Raw genomic sequence first — 19230 nt, forward strand, 5'->3', positions numbered from 1 at the left:
ATCCTTTCCATCTGTTGTTCAAGGTAACAGACAAGGGACATGCTCCATGCGTAGAAAGTCCCTAATCGGTATCTAACCCTCTGGAAAAAAATGTAAGAACTGATATGCAAGCAATGTATCACAACTATGTAGTAAATCAAGCGCCCGGTCGTCAGTCACCGAGTTGAGGCTCGTGGTACTTAGAGCTGAAATTTTATATTCGTGGGGAACCCTGGTAAGCATCCTACTAGAGAAAATAGCGTCTTCCAGCCTGACCTCCTGTCTGCACGTCCTGCACTGTCTTTGTCCGTGTTCACTGTTCAAACTTTAGCAGCAATGTGCAAAATGGTTTCTATTTGCTTAACAATGTGTGGATGTAACCATAAGCATTGAGCATGTTTTTGTTCAAATATTCTTTCGGTTCCTGAAGGCATTTTTAAACTCTGTGTTTTTCAGGCTATATATAATGGGGTTACAGAGTGGAGTAACTGCAATATAGGACAAAGAGGAAATCTTGTTGACTGAATATGTTGATGTGGGACGCACATAGGTACCAAAAATAGAACCGTAAAATAAAACAACTACGGTGAGGTGTGACACACATGTGGAAAATGCCTTGTGCCTCCCGCCTTTAGATTTTATATTAAGTATAGAAGAGATGATTTTAATATATGAAAATATTATTAGATTAAAGGACATTATTACCACTATCGCACCCTCAACATAAGTTAGGGTCTCAAATGAGCCCGTATTGCTGCATGAAATCTTCAGAAGAGCTGTTATATCACAGAAAAAATGGTTGATTGTGTGTGACTTACAGAAGGACAGTTGACAAAGCAACATTGCTTGTGGTAATGGAAATATACAAGTAGATACCCATGTTCCAAAATCCAAGCGGGTGCACACAGCCATACTCATGATGGATGTGTAACGTAAAGGTTTGCAGATGGCAACATAACGATCATAAGCCATTATTGACAGGAGAATGTATTCTCCAAGCACCAAGCCCATGAAACAGTACAGCTGCACCAGGCATTGAGTAAAAGAAACCTGCGTGCCTTCCTGAAAAAAGTGGGCCAACATGTGTGGGAAAATGACTGTAATGTAACAGATGTCATTGAAGGACAAATTTGTGAGAAAGAAATACATAGGTGTGTGCAGATGTGAGTTGAAGTAAATAGTTGTCATGATTATAACGTTTCCTGCCACAGATAAGAGATAAATCAGTAAAAATAAAGCAAAAAGAGGAACTTGTAGTTGTGGAAAATCTGAAAATCCTACAATCAATAAGTAATTTACTGAACTCTGATTTTGTACTTTCATTTCTTCAGTGATTATAGAAATTTGTATTTGAAGACAATCTGCAAAGAAACAAAAACAATGACAATTAAACTGGTGAAGCTTGAGGACTAGATGATGTTTCAAAGGTGTGTCTACAACCCACAAAGAAATATTCAGGAGACTATTCAAAAACTGATTTTTGTAGCATGTTTATCAGTACTACAATTGAACTACAAGATACTACTCACTAACATTGGTGCAGAGGTCTTTGGCTTAAAGGTGAGAAATTAACTTCCCTCCACCAGCGAGGTTCGCAGAGTTTTGTCCACTCCGAGTTCCACTGGGAGCATAGAGTTCTGGCAAAACTCCCCAACCACTGCATGGCGGGGTTTTTCTTGGAAATGGCTCACCAATGGTAAGTTGGCGAGTGTGAGCTAGAATTTGTGACTACAGCACGATTTTTGGGCACCAGAACACACAAGCGATTGCAAGCATTTGCGTTGCGAAAGCTGCCCCTGGAGCAGAAAATCCACTGACTCGAAGAAAGAAGCAGCTCCCTCTGGAGCACTACATGGTGCCGTTGACACTGAATTTACAATGCGGCACAAGCTTCCGGCCACTACAAATCAGCATGAACAGATCGACATGCCGGCATCGTGCATGCTAGCAGAAACCTGTGGAATCTCTCATGGTTTTTATGCAACTCAACAGAAATCTGCACAGGTAAACTCTGCAAGTTCCAGCCACCCCTACTTTGCCTCCACCTCTCAGATCTTTCACGTTCAGTAGCTCCACCTCAAACTCAGAGATCTATGCATACCTAGGCCTAAATTTCAGAATGTAAGAAGCCAGAGTAAGTGGCTAGGAAATTGGGAATACTTACTCTAAAATGGGTGGGATTAAGGGAGGAGAAAGGAGTGATTTAGAGAGGGTTAAGGAGAGTTTTAGGAAGGGACATGTGCTCAACCAACAAATGATAAACCCATTGCCGTTTGCATTTCTGTGGTTAATACAGCCAAAAAGAACCAAACACTAACCGAGTAGGGACAGCATCACAAATGAACAACTGTTGTTACTGCAACACCCTCCCACAGAAAATAAAAGTGGTATGAAGTTAACCTTTAAGTGTGGCTTATGTTCGCACTCTTTCCCCAGTGCATCTGAAGGTCATTGGTTGTCATTGGGGAGGGCTATAAAATACCCTTTGGTGCTTGCACCAGAATGATTCCTTTTTTTGAATTTTTTAGCTTAGGCTGCTTGGGAAAAGCCTTCCAAGGAGCCAGAGTCTGATGTTTTATTCTTTGCTAATCACTATCAACATATGGGGGGTTGATGTAGTTATTGCTAAAGTGAAAGTAAAACAAAACAATTGTCTCACTTTACTTTCACTGAATCAGCACTAGAGAGCACACATTTATTTGGAAGCAGTATCATTTGAAAGTGGAGAATCTCAAATTTCTAATGGTGTCTCTACCCAGTGGGTTCCTACTTAGGCAACTCTGCCACATGGAGGCAGAAAGCCCACTGGACACCAGGTACACAAAAGCATAGAAATGGCAGCTGCCCATCATTCCCCTACCTCCAAAAAGAGAGCACCAGTCCTTCTGGCCCCTGGGGGCAGATTGGGTATTTGCCCCAATATTCCTGCCAGGAGGGGGGGGTAAGCTCAGACACAAAAGAATATTTATTAAAAAAAACATGGGTAGATGCTGCCCACCATGGGCATGGCCATGCCCCCACCACAAAAAGTATTCAGAAGTGTTTCTGCCCGCCCGGGTCAGAACTGGACTATGCACAGTGACACCACATGTGCCCCCAGTGTAGACAATAAAGCACTCTCAGAGTGCACCCACCCAGCCCCAATACACTAAAGCCTGTCTGGGAGGTGGTTACACCTCCCTGTGACAGGAAACCTTTTGTCCAGACCTCCCCTACCGGAGTTTCGGACAGCAGCAGGAGGCCAGACTTGTGTCTGTGGCTGCAGCATCAATTTTGTGATGCCAGGGCTCTTTTAAACTATTAACGGTTAGACCAGTGTGTGCATGTCTCTCCCTCTAGAAGGGTGGAATTCTACACCTGCCGCCAGGACTGGCAGTGGGGGGGTAGGATTCCAAAGTGTTTGACACCAAACACAACATGTTTCCATGCGGCCATTCCAAAGTTAGCATTTACCACGAGGTTATAATGCACTTAAGAGTATATGGTCTGGCTGCATCACGGATCAGCCTCAGTGAATAGGTTCCAAAAGCTGCAGAGGGGTCCTGCTCATGCATGGGCACCCTCTCACACAAAACCAAGCACTCTGCCTTCAGGATTGATAATTCCTACCATAGGAGTGATTGAAAGGCTTATATGTGTCAGTGATTAAAGGTAGATATAGGTAACCTACATCTTAGTAACGGGTGCATCAACCACCGTACCAGTGGTGTCATTTTGGAGGGCTTCCCAGGGGTGGCATAATACATGCTTCAGCCCCTGGTAGGCCTCTGGGGTACCTATGCCCTCAGTACCTAGTGTACCATATACTAGGGACTCACAAGGGTACCCCAGTAACCAAACTGGAGTGTACCTAAAGTACATGCAATCATTTTAGAGAGGAAACAGCTAGACTGGGGTCCTGGATAGCAGGGCCCCAGCCAGACTAAATTCGAAAAATAGTGAAACATCAGCAAGAAGTGGGGGTAACCATAGTAAGCAGATCCTACTCTCCTCAGTAAATTGTGCACTATCCATGCAGTCCCCTAACCACCTCCACAGTACTGATTCACTCTTCCAATTACCCAGGTAGTACCTATGGAGTCAAGCAATCACACTGTCACTCTCAGTGCACTCCTCTAATGATCCAGCCAGTACCATGTCCTTATCTAATCACTGCATCAAAACTAAGCATGGGCGGAAAATCCGCTACGCTCGCGGATTTTCGGTAAATTCGAAATCCGCGAGATTCGCGAATTCCCGCAAAATCCGCAAATTCGCACGCAGCGGATTTTTTTTCTTTGCGGTGTAAGTTCGCAATTGCGAACATGTAGGTGCGGCGGGCAGCAACAATCTCGCACTCGCGAAATTACAAAAAATGCAATTCTGCACAAGAAATATACTAGCAAGCAGCATAGACCTTCTGAAAATTATGATATTTTTCAGAATAACTCCTCAGGTTGACATTTGCCTGCACTTTTTTGGATTTGAGGCCTTTTGATTTTCTTTGGATAACTTTGGGATTAGAAATCAATTTTCTCATATAAGCTTGGTGGGGCATTACAGTTGCTGTAATGCTGTTCTGCAGAAAAACGAGTTTTGCAAAAGTGAAAGCAGGTTCAAAAGTTCAAACTCATCATTAGTAACCGTTCCCTGTAGTGCTTCCTGACAAGGGCCCCTCCAGAATTCAGTTGCTAGTTGCAACAATTGTATGACCCTGCTCTGACCCTCACAGCAGGCTCATAGAATAGCTACAAGTAGGCCACAAAGGTCCTGGAGAAAAAAAATTGCACTGCAACAGAAAGCAAATTACAGATAAGGAAGCAGGTGCCAGACTGGAATTTTAAAACAGTGACACATTAATAAATTTACCCCAAATTAATTCATGTCAGTTGAAGCAGGCAGGTGTGCTTGCTTTTTCCCCCCATAATCTACAGTGATGATGAACCAGAGGGTGGCATAAGGCATTGATGTACCAGTGGGTGGCATGGGAGAAACAGAGGGTGGCAGGGGTGAAACAGAGGGTGCTGGGAACCTGTGATGATGAACCAGACGTAGAAACAACATAATTGTGACCGTTGCGAGCCGACATGTAAGTTCGCAATTGCGAACTGTTACAAAACCCTCGCGAACTGTCAGAAATCCTTGCAAACTGGCAGAAATCCTTGCGAACACAAAAAAAAATCTGCAAATTCGCGGATTTTGCGGATTGCGAGTTCGCAAATTCGCAAAATTCGCGAACGCCAGATTCGCAAAATTCGCCCATGCTTAGTCAAAACCTAAGCCCTTATAAATTCACCATGCTGTCAACTTGCAGCACTCTAAGTAACCAGACACTATCCATGTACTTGTTCAATGACTCAGGCATTAAAACATGCCGTGCTACAATCAAATGTGCACTATCCATGGTGTACCTTAACCCCCTTCACAGTGCTCGTTCACTCCTCCAATTACCCAGGTAGTACCCATGCAGTCCAGCATTCACACTGTCATGCTCTGTGCACTCCTCTAATCATCTAGCCAGTACCATGTCCTTATCTAATCACTGCAACAAAACCCAAGCAGTTATAAATTCACCATGCTGTCAACTTGCAGCACACTAAGTATCCAGTCACTATCCATGTACTTGCACAATGACTCAGGCATTAACACAAGCAGTAGAACAATCAAATGTGCACTATCCATGCATTCCTATAACTACCTCTACACAACTGATTCACTCCTCCAATTACCGAGACAGTACCCACGGGGTCAAGCATTCACACTGTTACTTCCTGTGCTATCCTCTAATCATTCAGCCTGCACCATGTCCTTATCTAATCACTGCGCCAAAACCCAAGCACTTATAAATTCCCCATTCTGGAAAATGTTGCTTGAACAACATAAAATTGTCTACTGCCGAGAGACCTGGATAATAGACTCCCCACATGTTGACGGCTATGCCTCTTATTATGCACCAGCAGTACCATCAAGATCAGGCCGAGGTAAACTGGGCCTAGTTACTTTTATATCGGTGGCTCTCCCAGATATTGCAATTAGAGAACTGTGTATATCCCCTTTTTTTTGTTGCTTATAATTATCCTGCCGAAGTCATTTGATTTGCTCCTAATTAATTATTAATATAATGTTTTTAATCCAACTGTGACTAACATCATAGATGATTTAGAAAATGTTATAACCCAAGCTCAGAACAATCCTCTAAAGGATCTTCACATAATCTGGGCGGGGGATTTTAACATAGGAATCTGTGACCACAGGGTTCAGTAATCGAGTGGTATCTGTGATGAGAGGGATAAGTTCCTGATGGATTTTAAACACACGCCATATGGGGACTCATTAATTAAAATTGCCTTTGTTAAGAATTTTACATTTTTTCAAGACCTGGATATGGCTATTTCTCCCCAGATACCAACATAGGTGGGCCTACTGTTGACCACATTTTAATTAGTGAAGATCAGAGACAGGTTTGCAAGGGAAGTGTAGTAATGACTAGCTGTAAAAGTGACCACAATTCCATTGTATTAACTATAAACTTAGTTGTGATCACTGAAAGGGAAACATAACTACAACAAAGGGTAGTATACAATAGAAATAAGGGCATGAATACTAAAAGGAAAAAAGTTGAGAGGACGCCTTTCTTACCGATCTTATGGCAAATAACCAGGCTCAATTTGAGACAGTCGTCTCAGACTCTGCCTCTTCCGATGATGCCATAGTGGCCTTTCCAAATCTTAATGGCCTTATGGCAGATAAATTAACTAAATGTGTCAGAAAAGCTTCTGAAACCCAAGATGGTTTAGTAAGACCTGTTCAGAAGCCCACAAGACACTATAGTGTGCCCCTAAAAAGATCCTGAGGAATGAAGCTGAAATACCAAAAGCCAGGAAAGAGGTAATTTGGAAAAAGAAACTGTATTTGAAGAATAAGGCCTGGGAATATTTAAAAACTGCTTTAATTTTAAAAATTCACGTGCCTTCTGGGAGGTTGTAAACTCAACCTCTATGCTAGGTGATGAAATGCCTAAACTAGATACTATAGCACCAGCCAAAAATTGGGTAAAGCATTTCTTGGAAATTTTCTCCTCGATCCCACAGATAGAAAATAGGTCTCCCACCTCAAAAAAACACCCTTTGATAAAAGAGCAGCTTAGGCCCTGAGTAACTCAGTAGAGGGGAGTGTTTTACTCTCTGCTATAGAAAATAGTCACCCAGAGAAAGCTCCGGATATAATCCTGGTTGATTTGTACAAGTATTTACCATAGTTTTGGGCCCCGCTGAAAACTAATGTCTCAAAGGCTGCTATAGTGTGTCCCTTAGTAAAGACCTGGCAGGAAGCCATTATAGTGCCAATCTTTAAAAAGGGGGATACAACTCAACCTCATTGCTACAGCCCAATTCCCCCATCTCCACAGCTCAGGTAAAATTGTGTGAAGGTTTATCCTGGGTAAATTAGAACTCTGGGGGCTTGAGTCCCAAGCACTCTTGATCTACCAGTTTGTATTTTGGGCAGGAGTTGGAACTGTTGAATTAACTTGGCATTAATTGTCCATAAGTATACTAAAGCACAAAAGGGCTGTGTATATTTAGCCTTTATTGACCTGACATGTGCTTTAGACACAGGGAATTGCCCTAACCTATGATCCAAATTGGCTCAAATGGGGATTGTTGGAGTAATTATCACCGTGCTCAGTTGGCGTCACAAACACACCCCAGCCTCAGTCCTATATAATAGTAAGAGAGATTTAACTGAAGAATTCCCCTCTGATATTGGGGTAAGGCAGGGTTGTGTCTTCGCCCCATTCCTCTTCTGACTATATATCATTGGGTTGGGAGATTAATTATATAAGGTGGGGAAGGACCCCCCAAGGATTAACCTGTGTTAAATCCCCGTACTAATACATGCTGATGATGCTGTCCTGATAGCCAGGAAAGGAAATGGCCTAAAAACATTGCTTGACTCTTTTAATATTTTTATGAATGATTTGGGGCTAAAGGTCAACTGCACTAACTACTAAGGGAAGGTTTAATGGGAAGGATGGAAATACTGAAATGCTGAGAGGAAGGTAGAATAGGACATAGTTGATATGGGACTCCACCAGCACACATCATTATCATTGTGGCCTTCATTTTCTAAGCTCCAATGCAGGGACCAATTCAGGTGCCATAAGGTGATGGATGGTGTCTAGAACCTGCTCTCCTCATATGAGGTCATTCCTCGGCTTGTAAAGCTGCATTGGACATCAGATATCAAACCTACCTACAATTTATTTAGCGTGAACGTGACCCATCAGGATATCAGAGTGCTGTACAGAGAAGTACATAAACATTGTACATATAAGAGAATAAACATACAGAAAGGGAGAAAAACACAAAATCATAATCAATTAGAGTGTCAACAGACCTATTGTTGCACCCAATTGTTCAGGAGCAGCCGTTTGACTACCTTTTTTGAATGAGTAGATCGAAGGGTTGGATCGGAATTCAGGAGTGAGAGTGTTCCATATTCTCAGGGCAAGACCAGAGAATGCGTGGTTATAGGTTCTTTTCTTTTTGAATTTTTGTGATTTCAACAGGAGAGTGTTAAAACGTCTTAGGACCTGATTCTTAACTGATAGATTCTGTTTTTTCACCATGTAGACAGGAGTGATGAAATGAAGTGCGTTGTGCATCAAGCAAGCTTCATGAACTGAGTCCTTGCTTCCACAGACAGCCAATTGAGTTGTATTAAATCTGGAGTGATGTGATTGTGTTTTTCCTGAGGCAGCAGAGTTGAGTGTAGCCCTGAGAATGGGCAGTCTCACATTGGGCAACCCTGCTAAGGTCACATTTCCGTAATCTAGATAACTAGGGATGATACTGCAAGCTTCATGTCATCAAGAAGAGGGACCGGTTCACTTTTACCTAAAGTGTTTAGTTGGTGATTGATTCCCCTCGTGGTTGCACTGATGTGGTCTTGCACATTCGGCTACTTGTCGAGATCTAGTGGAGTCAACAACAAGTGGAGCAATTGTGGGAGGCAATCAGGAGAAATACAGTTGTTAGTGTATTTAGCATAAGATGGTTATGAGTTAACTATTGTTGAGTTATTAACAGGGCCCAGTTAAGAGTTTTGATATCATCGGATGATATTATTTTCATGTACAATTGCATATCATCAACGTACATATGATAGTAGATGTTTGAACGGGTCAAAATTTGGGTGAGACATTCCATGAACAAGTTGAAACGCGTGGGATAGAGTGTGGATCCTTGAGGCACTCCAATTGAGACCAGTGTACTGTTAGAGAGGGATTGGTTGATTTTGGTTCTTTGTGTTCTATAATGCAGGAATGACAAAATCAGCCTAAAACTGGACCTGATACCCGATCCTTTTTTCAAGAAGATAAATCATGTTGTCATGTTTGACTGTATCAAATGCAGAGAAGAGATTGAAAAGTATAAGCAGACATGGTTCATACTGGTCAAAGAGACTCATGGGGTCATCAGTAATGTGTGTTAGAGCAGTTTCAGTGCTGTGAACTGATCTGAAACGCAGACAGCCTACTCTGGCATTGAGCCATACCCTCACCCCAGAAGGGGCACTACAGTTTTTCTCCTTCCCTGGATACAGATAGGGAGTTTGTCCCAATTGTGGAGGTTGCCCTTAATCTAACCACAAGGCCACTTGAGACCAGAGATTTGGTATTTGGGGCAAAGTAAAGAGGTGAATGCATTGCACTATAGCATAGGCCACACAGCCCAGTATTTTGGCTCCCCAGTTGACAGAAGAGGGGTTTGTCCCCAATTTGCCCCCAAGGGGGCGGAAAGCCCAATGGATGGCAAGATGAACATTTATTTAATAAAATGTTGGGGTGTGTCTGACCCATCCGGATATCAGGCCTCAATCTCACCCCTATAGCCTAAACAACCTTTATGTTCCCCCGCAGACTAAAACATCCAAAGTGAGAGGACATTCAATTATTTTTGTTTGTTTTTTTACATCTGGGCCAGGAAGACTCGGGCTAAATCCAAATATTGTGCCATTTGCTATGAAGCATGGCTGCACTTTTTGGTCTTGGGTAGAACGCCACCTGGGGAAACCTATCAGAGACAGACATTTCTTAAAGCTAGACATCGAGGGGAGGCCAGGGCTGTACGCTTTGCATGAATTCCATGACGTTTTTATCCACAATGCCCTGCTTACCTCAAACTTAACCGAAAGTCACCAATTTTCCTTCCATGTTTGTGATGTAAACTTCTGAAATGCACTGGGATCCACAAAATTCCTTCTGCCCAGTGTTTATCCACTTGTTCTGATAAAAACATTACCCTTCTTGTATGGATGGGCCTTTCCTGCCAGAAAAAAATGCACTGATTTGGCAATTGTAACAGCTGCTTTATATATTGCATGCATCCCAAGGCATTGTCTTACCCACAATGCCATGTAAACCTCAAACTTAGCCTAAAATCCCAAATTTCCCCTGCACTTCTCGGACATAAACTTTGCAGGCATCCAGAAAATTCCTACCACCCAGCATTTCCCCTCTTGTCCCAATAAAAACACCACACCCCTTTATATGGCTCGGCCTGGTGCTCGCCATAGGGATTTATCAAACAAGAGTCAGTGAGATTCCTATTAATGATCTCCCTGAGGACTGTTCCATAGCCTTTATCACAAATCCTTCCTTCCCTATTCCTCCTTCATTTCTCAATCCCTGTTAGTCACTCTTAGTAGAATTGGGGATGATTTTTGCAGAGGAACATGAAAGCATTTGCCCAGTCTTATATTTTAGGTTTACCTCTTGAACTGATTTGAGGATCATTACAGTATTTTTACATATCAATTACCAACATGTTTTATTTTTCTAAACCTCTACTGTATATTCCTTTTAATGTATTCACCCAGGGCTTTGCCTTTAGCTCATGCAATCATTTAAATTAACCTTGCTTTCTTTAAGAAATTTTCAGATTAAAGGTTGCATGGTTAAGACAGAATGCTAATTTCTCACCCTTCGAGCCAAGAAAAAACACCCTGTCAGTACCATGACAATAATGGTTAAAACCACAGGATGGCATAAAACATTTTGCACCCTATTTCTAGGGTCAAATTATGAATGGAATCCTCAATTGCACTCTGGTTAGCACAAAATATACCACCTACTCTGAAAAGGTAGTAAATGGCTGCAGGAGGGCTGCTGTGTGGCAGGGTACTAGTGAGGAAAGGTTATTTGTGTGCACGGGACGCTGAAGACAGGTAAGAGGGAGCCATTCATCCTCCCTTCTGCCAGGACTGAAATGGACAGCATCCATACTATATGTTAAGTTGTTTTCAAATGTTTTAAGTCCTATGGATTTCCATACAGGAGTACAAGACACAGCATTGCACAGCAGACATTGTGATTTCAAGGTGATATTTATGAATGGTTTTGGGGCTTGCACTGAAAGGGATGTTGCAGATTGTTTTATGATTACATGATGACACAGATCACCGCTCTATAGGGAGTCACTGTTTTTCATGTTAAGAAACACTAAATATCACCTGAGAGCTATGACATGAAATGCAGTGCAGGAATAACTGAATGGAGAGTAAAGAGGATTGACAAGATGAGAGAAGCAAACAGTAAAAGCAATTCAGAAAAGTAAGAACTTCTAAGGGAGGATTTATTGGGAAGGAGGGAAATACTGATATTCTAGGAGGAAGGTAGAATAGGACATTGTTGATATAGGACTCCACCAGCACACAAAACTATCATCACTGACTTCTTTTTCTTAGCCCCAATGCAGGAGCCAACTCAGGTGTCAGCTGGTGATGGGTGGTGTCAAGAACCTGCACTCTGCATATGAAGCCATTCCTGGGCTTGTGAAGCTGCATTGGACGTCAGATGTCAAACCTACTCACAATTTATTCAGCGCAAACATGACCCTTCAGGATGTCAGAGTGCTGTACAGAGAAGCACAGAAACATTGTACATATAAGAGAATAAACATGCAGAAAATGTCTTAAAGAACATCCAGAAACAAGATGATATTAAATAACCAAAATGTAAAGTTGATGGGAGACCCGAGAGAAAAACAAGAAATGATAATCAATTTGAGTGTCAACAGGCCTATTGTTGCAGGAGATTATTCAGGAGCAGCTGTTTGACTTCTTTTTTGAATGAGTAGATAGAAGGGTTGGATCTGTTTTCAGGAGGGAGAGCGTTCCATAGTCTCAGGGCAAGACCAGAGAAGATGTGGTTATAGGTTATCTTCTTTTTGAATTTTTGTGATTTTAACAGGAGAGTATTAGAACTTCTTAGGGCCCGATTTTAAACAGATAATTCAAGTTTTTTCACTAGGTAAACAAGATTGAAAAAATGAAGTGCTTTGTGCGTTAAGCAGTGGTAGAAATGGGATTTTTAGTAGGCCAGGGCATGTGCCAAAGCCAGGCAGGAACCACCACTCTAGTCAACCCCATCCTTTTTTCAAGAAGATCAGTCATGTTGTCATATTTGACTATCAAATGCAGAGAAGAGATTGAGAAGTATAAGCAGACATGGTACATTTTGGTCAAGTAGTCTCAGGGCGTCATCAGCAATGTGTGTTAGAGCAGATTCATTGCTGTGACCTGACCTGAAACCCAATTGGAATTGGTCAAGGATATGAAATTGTTCGATGTGGTTACATATTTGTATGCATATGCACCTCAAGTAGGTTAGCTAGAATCAGGATTTTAGTAATTGGACAGAAGTTGTTAGGATCAGATAAGTTTGTATCTATTTTTTTGATATAGCGGTCCTACCCTAAGTTAAACAGGAATTACGCCCAGCATGAGAGATTCTTGTACAATCTTAGGCCAGAGTATGGAATATCTAAGCTCTTTGAAGAGCATAGCAGGTAATGAATGACTGAAGTGGTTTGATGGATTTATTAACCTAATTATTTGAGGAGCTCTGCATCATCTGGCAGAATAGAGTTATTACAAAACTCATTATTACCAGAAGTATAATCCAAGGATCCAAGAGGAGGGTAAATTAGCAAGTGAAGCCAAAGAGGGGGACTGGGCTGGTACTGTTAATGAGGATTTGGTGAGGTGAGTTCCAATCCTAGTTCAAACTTTCTTTTCAATGAAGCGTGCAGGCAGCTCCTTGCCAGTAGTAAACAAGTCCTTAAATACAGAGTGTTGGTTTGTTGTGTGGTTAGCTTATTGTTTGATGGTCTGTTTATTGCATTGTCAAGTTGTGACCCAAAGTGTTATGCTTTAGCACTACGGATACGTTTGTGAGACACATTTCTTATCTTCCTCAATTGCTCAGGGTGATCTATAGAAGAAGAGTTTCTCCATGCTCTCTCATCAAGCCTTGGATTGGGCCGTTTCTCATTGAGGGAGCAATTGAACCAGAGTTTGGAATGCTTGTTGGGCAATCTTTTGAGATGATTCAGAGGGACTTTATTGACAATATCAGTCATGGATTGGATTAATGCTTGGTAAGGTCATCTAGATGTGTCATGTTAGATGGTGGCGTAAGGAGGCCTTTACTAATGGAGGTTAGATCAGTTATATTGATGTTTCTATGATTGCTCAACCATTAATTAGTCATACACGGTTGTCCTTGACTAATCAGAACATTTTCCAGGATGAGACAATAGATTAGGTAGTGATTTGACCAATGAAATGGTGATATGGCATCCAGTTGTATACCATTATCTTTACCTAAGATTAGATCATGGATGGAACTCCAGTTGCGGTAGGTCCATTGCAAGTTTGAGTGAACTTAATGCCGGGAAGGAAGTCCTCAAAGGTGTTCAGTAGGGGATCATTTGCGTAGTTTCAGTGTAAGTTGAAATCACCAAGGAAGATATGGTTAGGATGTTGGTCAGAGTTGGAAGATACACAGGTAGATTCATCATTGAAAAATCGGCTCGCAAAGGGCCAGGGGCCAGATTCATCAAGCTTAATTGCGCTCGCAAAGGGCCAGATTCTGAGAATCTGGCTCTTTGCGAGTGCAATTTTTGCATTTGGGATTCATCATCCCAAATGCAAAATTCGCTAATAAAGAATTCGCACATTTGCGAGGAATTGCATTTAAGGAATCTCTATTTGAGATTCCTTAAATGCAATTCATGAACCATTTTAAAATTGCGAAATCGCAATTTTGGGCCGCTATTTACCGCAAGGTCAAACCTCGTGGTAAATAGCGGAAACTTAGAAAAATGCATTTAAATGCATTTTTCCAAGTTGCATGTTACACACACACATGTCCTTTGGACATGTGTGTTTGCAACACCAATGTAGATTACATTTCAGGGGTGCTACAGCGTGTCCTTTGGACACCCCTGGTACCCTTGAAATCGCATCCTTATTTGCGATTAGCAAATTGCTAATCGCAAATAAGGAATAACTCCCCTTTTATTCCTATGGGCCTTTAGGCCCATAGAAATGAATGGGAAGTTATTCCTTATTTGCGATTAGCAATTCGCTAATCGCAAATAAGGAATGTGTAGGAATCGCAATTTATTTAGCGATTCCTACATGAATCCCGTTTTGCAAGTCCTTAATAGCGATTCCTTAATAATCGCTATTAAGGACTCGCAAAACGGGACTATGATGAATCTAGCTGCAAATTCTGAGAATCTGGCCCTTTGCGAGCGCAATTTTTGCATTTGGGATTCATCATCCCAAATGCAAAAATCGGTAATTGCGAATTCGCTAAATTGCGAGGAATTACATTTAAGGAATCTCTCTTTGAGATTCCTTAAATGCAATTCATTAACCATTTTTAAATTGCGAAATCACAATTTTGGGCCGCTATTTACCGCAAGGTCAAACCTCGTGGTAAATAGCGAAAACTTAGAAAAATGCTTTTAAATGCATTTTTCTAAGTTGCATGTTGCACACACACATTTCCTTTGGACATGTTTGTGCGCAACACCAATGTAGATTACATTTCAGGGGTGCTACAGGGTGAGCACCCTTGAAATTGCATCCTTATTTGCGATTAGCAAATTGCTAATCGCAAATAAGGAATAACTCCCCATTCATTCCTATGGGCCTATAGGCCCATAGGAATGAATGGGGAGTTATTCCTTATTTGCGATTAGCAATTTGCTAATCGCAAATAAGGAATGTGTAGGAATTGCAATTTATTTTGCGATTCCTACATGAATCCCATTTTGCGAGTCTGTAATAGCGATTCCTTATTATTCGCTATTACAGACTCGCAAAACATGCAGATGATGAATCGGGCTGATAGTCTCTAATATTTGTTCGATTAACAAGATTATCACCTGGGAGGTGATATATTGTGTGGAGTATACACACGATCTTGTCCTTGTTCCAAATTTCGATGCCCAGGTGTTCAAAGGAGGACGTCAAATCTGTTTTTGCAAATTTCAGAGAGAGAAAGGAGTGGTAGATATAAGCTAGGCCGCCCATCACTTTAACATGTTTGTCCAATCTGATGTCATAGTTGGATGGCAATAAAATATTCAAAATTGGTGAGGAGGTGTAATTGAGCCAGGTTTCAATAAAGATCAGGAGGTCAAGTTCTTTCGAAAGTAAGAGGTCAGCAATATCAGTACGGTATCTTACCGCTGACCTGCAGTTAATAATTCAGAAAAGGGGGTGGTGATGAACAGAGTGTCTGAACTAAGCAGACCACTCTTACCCAGTCCAAAGATCAGGGCTTGATCCATCACCGTTTTTTAGCTCACTGCACCATCCCAGCTCAGAACTTGGCTATATGCAAATTAGTCTGACCCTGGCCCAGTGCATCATGGGAACAGGGCAGACCAAACTACCAAGCCAAATCTTATACTGGGAAGGAAATAAGCTACCGGGGACCGGTTTCTGGCATTTCAGCCGTCTTCGGCCCGGCTTGCTTGAATCCTGATGGTGCAATGAGCTAGGGACTCACATCCGAGTATACCATTCCACGCTTATGGTGGACAAAAATGATTCAGAAAAGGGGGTGGTGATGAACAGAGTGTCTGAACTAAGCAGACCACTCTTACCCAGTCCAAAGATCAGGGCTTGATCCATCACCGTTTTTTAGCTCACTGCACCATCCCAGCTCAGAACTTGGCTATATGCAAATTAGTTTGACCCTGGCCCAGTGCATCATGGGAACAGGGCAGACCAAACTACCAAGCCAATTCTTATACTGGGAAGGAAATAAGCTACCGGGGACCGGTTTCTGGCATTTCAGCCGTCTTCGGCCCGGCTTGCTTGAATCCTGATGGTGCAATGAGCTAGGGACTCACATCTGAGTATACCCTTCCACGCTTATGGTGGACAAAAATGATTCAGAAAAGGGGGTGGTGATGAACAGAGTGTCTTAACTAAGCAGACCACTCTTACCCAGTCCAAAGATCAGGGCTTGATCCATCACTGTTTTTTAGCTCACTGCACCATCCCAGCTCAGGACTTGGTTATATGCAAATTAGTCTGACCCTGGCCCAGTGCATCATGGGAACAGGGCAGACCAAACTACCAAGCCAATTCTTATACTGGGAAGGAAACAAGCTACCGGGGACCGGTTTCTGGCATTTCAGCCGTCTTCGGCCCGGCTTGCTTGAATCCTGATGGTGCAATGAGCTAGGGACTCACATCTGACCTGCAGTTAATAAGCATATATTTGATGCGGGATTTAGTTACTACAACTTCTTGGTGTGATGTGGGGACAGGTAATAAATTACTCTTATTTATGGTTCTAAGATTGAGAGTAGTTTTTCTAAATGGGTTGGAAGGAATGGTTTGGATATTGGAAGGTGTAGGTGATGAGTCATTACGGATGGAGTTATATGATAACAGAAGGGAATGTATGTCAGCATCTGGTAGATGGTCAGTAATCCTTCAGGACTTGTAGTGGAGATTACGATGGGGTTGTGTTTTCCAGTGCATACGACAAGGATTTTCCATGGATGAAGTTTCTCTGCGGTAGTGTTTAACCCTAGAGGGAAGGCTGAGTTGTATGGTGTCCGATGTCATGTTCACATAGAGGTTCTGAAGGTAGTTTTTAATTAACTGAAGATCAAGTTTAAAGTCCACCAGCTTATCCTCAATGGATGGAGGTTTTAAAGTATAGATCGATGGATTAGGGGCAGATTGCAAATGAGACCCCTCCTAGGAGCTAGTGGTGGTAGGTATGGAGGTGGGTGGTATGTAAGGAGGGGGGTAGTCGAGGAGGTATAGGGGGGTTGATGGCTAGTGGATGGTGAAGTGGTAGTGGAGAACAGAAAGGGGTTCGGAGGACATATCAGGTTAATTTCACCGGTGGGCCTTTTGTAATGTAAGGAATAGACACTGATGGGTAGGGGAACGCGGTGGACATGTAAGACGCCCATTAGGATAGGCTGTTGGAGAGGAAAGGTAGTTAGCAGATCTGCCATTTACCAAAATGTTGTTGTTGATAGGTTTTTGTTCTAATCTAATGTGAGTAGAGGGGGAACGCAAGTCTCAAAGGTTGGTTCTCGGACAGTCCTTGATTGTGATAGAAGGCCTAGGTTCGTCATCATTGATTACCTTGTTTATGTAAGGGGACAGGTCATGAAGAGTCAGAGTCGGTGAGGTATAGGAAGAATATGGAGCATGAGATTCTATTGCGGAGGAGAGACTTTGATTTGGTGGAGTAGAAGGGAAGAAGGGAAAGTGTTAAACAGTGTATCTTTGTCCCTCAAAACGTTTTATCAAACCATTGTAAATTATGGTCCAAGTCTTGCAAAAAGATGTTCCCGTTGTTGTATAGGGAAATGGTTAGATTAGCATTGAGGACTAGTAAGGGTACTATGAAGATTTGGAAACCGTGGGAGTTTTCCTTGTTGATTTGGAGAGGAACATGGTAGTTAGGAATTTTCTCTATTGGGCTCTTCTTTTAGTATTTGAGAAGTTTATGTTTGAAATTCTTTGCAGAGTTTTTGATAAGTTAGCAGCAATGGCTGGCACAGGTAAGTGCAGTGTGGCAGGGGCAGGGTGGGGTGGGAGATGGGAAGTCGACAGATGATGGAATAGGTAAAATTGAATAAATAAATGATACCAATTCTGTGTTAATTTCCCACTGCAGCACACACCCGCTCCATTGTGCTTACTTGTACGGCTGTGACTGTAAGTTAGGGAGGTAGACAATCTTGCTTGAATTAGGGCCGAGCCTGGGCAGCAGTTTATCATTAGGACTAGAGATTTTTGGATCCATGAAGGAGATAGAAGCAACAATTTGAAGTGTAAATCCAGTTCTAAGCGCACGATTAATAAAACTATTTCTTTTATAAGTGATAACAACACGACAAACGATTTCTCAGCCTTGGCCTTCATCTTTACTTTTCATTAATTTCTGGGGCCAGCCAAAAAGTGTTTTGTGATCAGAGGAGCACCCCGCTACTCCTTCCGGGCTAAGAAGATAAAATACGGCCAATTTCACATATAATTACACATTCAACGTTGGATACAGTTCTTAACAAATGTTGTGGAAAGATTTCACAAATGTGGAATTCACTCCAGCTTCAATATATACAGAAACACAAATTTGTTATCACTGGAAACCCATGCACAACGTATTCTGAGGTCATCACGTCATGATCTGATCATGTATAAACCCATGTCTTGGACTCCATTCAGAAATCTAAATGTTGTAACATACTTCAGGGTCTATGCCACTGTGCCTGAGAGTGTGTGCCCTTATACCGTCTGTACCATGTGTATAACACTGACCTATCACATTCAGTGTGCTAGACAATGTTAAGAAAAATATTCCATTATACCTGATTTAAGTCATCAAGAGGCATATCTGTAATTCTAACATACTTAAACTTCTAATAATACCTGTATTCAAGAGAGATTCAAAACAAAACCACCCATTTTAGTCCATTTACACAAATATCAATGGATTAAACTACCACTGTTAAACCATCATTCTTTTAATTTAGCAATAATATTACCTTTATGCTCATTCTACTTCGGTCCCAGATGTGCGAGAAAATATCTTCTGCCACATTCAGAAAATCGAAATCCCCTGCAACTGATATATGATACATCACTCTATCCGTTGAACCGGATGCCAATGACATGCTTAGAATGCAATATCTAATATTGTATCGCTGATCTCTTACACGTTCTCAGGGTAATTGCTCTACATTTCAGCCCAAAATAATATACACTCATTATTGCAAACCTGAATCTAAAGCTCCTCACACACCTGACAGTACCGTGAGAATCCAGATCACTTTTGCCGTATTCCTGTGTATGTCAACCCAGAAGTGGAACCCAGTATTAATACAGACTATTCCTCCTCAACCACTAGAGCAACACATGCATGAATGCTTT

The 19230-nt window shown here is 41.9% G+C and overlaps 1 protein-coding gene across 1 annotated transcript; it reads right to left on the reverse strand.

The window, feature by feature from the left end:
• Positions 1 to 384: 384 nt before the first annotated feature.
• Positions 385 to 1302, reverse strand: LOC147700763 (olfactory receptor 1L4-like). The gene has a single exon (XM_086929224.1). The coding sequence runs from the start codon at positions 1300 to 1302 to the stop codon at positions 385 to 387; it is 918 nt and encodes a 305-aa protein (XP_086785350.1).
• Between the last annotated feature and the right edge of the window lie 17928 nt (positions 1303 to 19230).

This window comes from Lissotriton vulgaris, chromosome 7 (genome assembly GCF_964263255.1).
Source record: "Lissotriton vulgaris chromosome 7, aLisVul1.2, whole genome shotgun sequence".
NCBI lineage: Eukaryota > Metazoa > Chordata > Amphibia > Caudata > Salamandridae > Lissotriton > Lissotriton vulgaris.

What these genes read in the sequence shown, in the direction of transcription:
- LOC147700763 (XM_086929224.1), bottom strand. Translation starts at nt 1,302, where the DNA reads ATGAAAGTACAAAATCAGAGTTCAGTAAATTACTTATTGATTGTAGGA.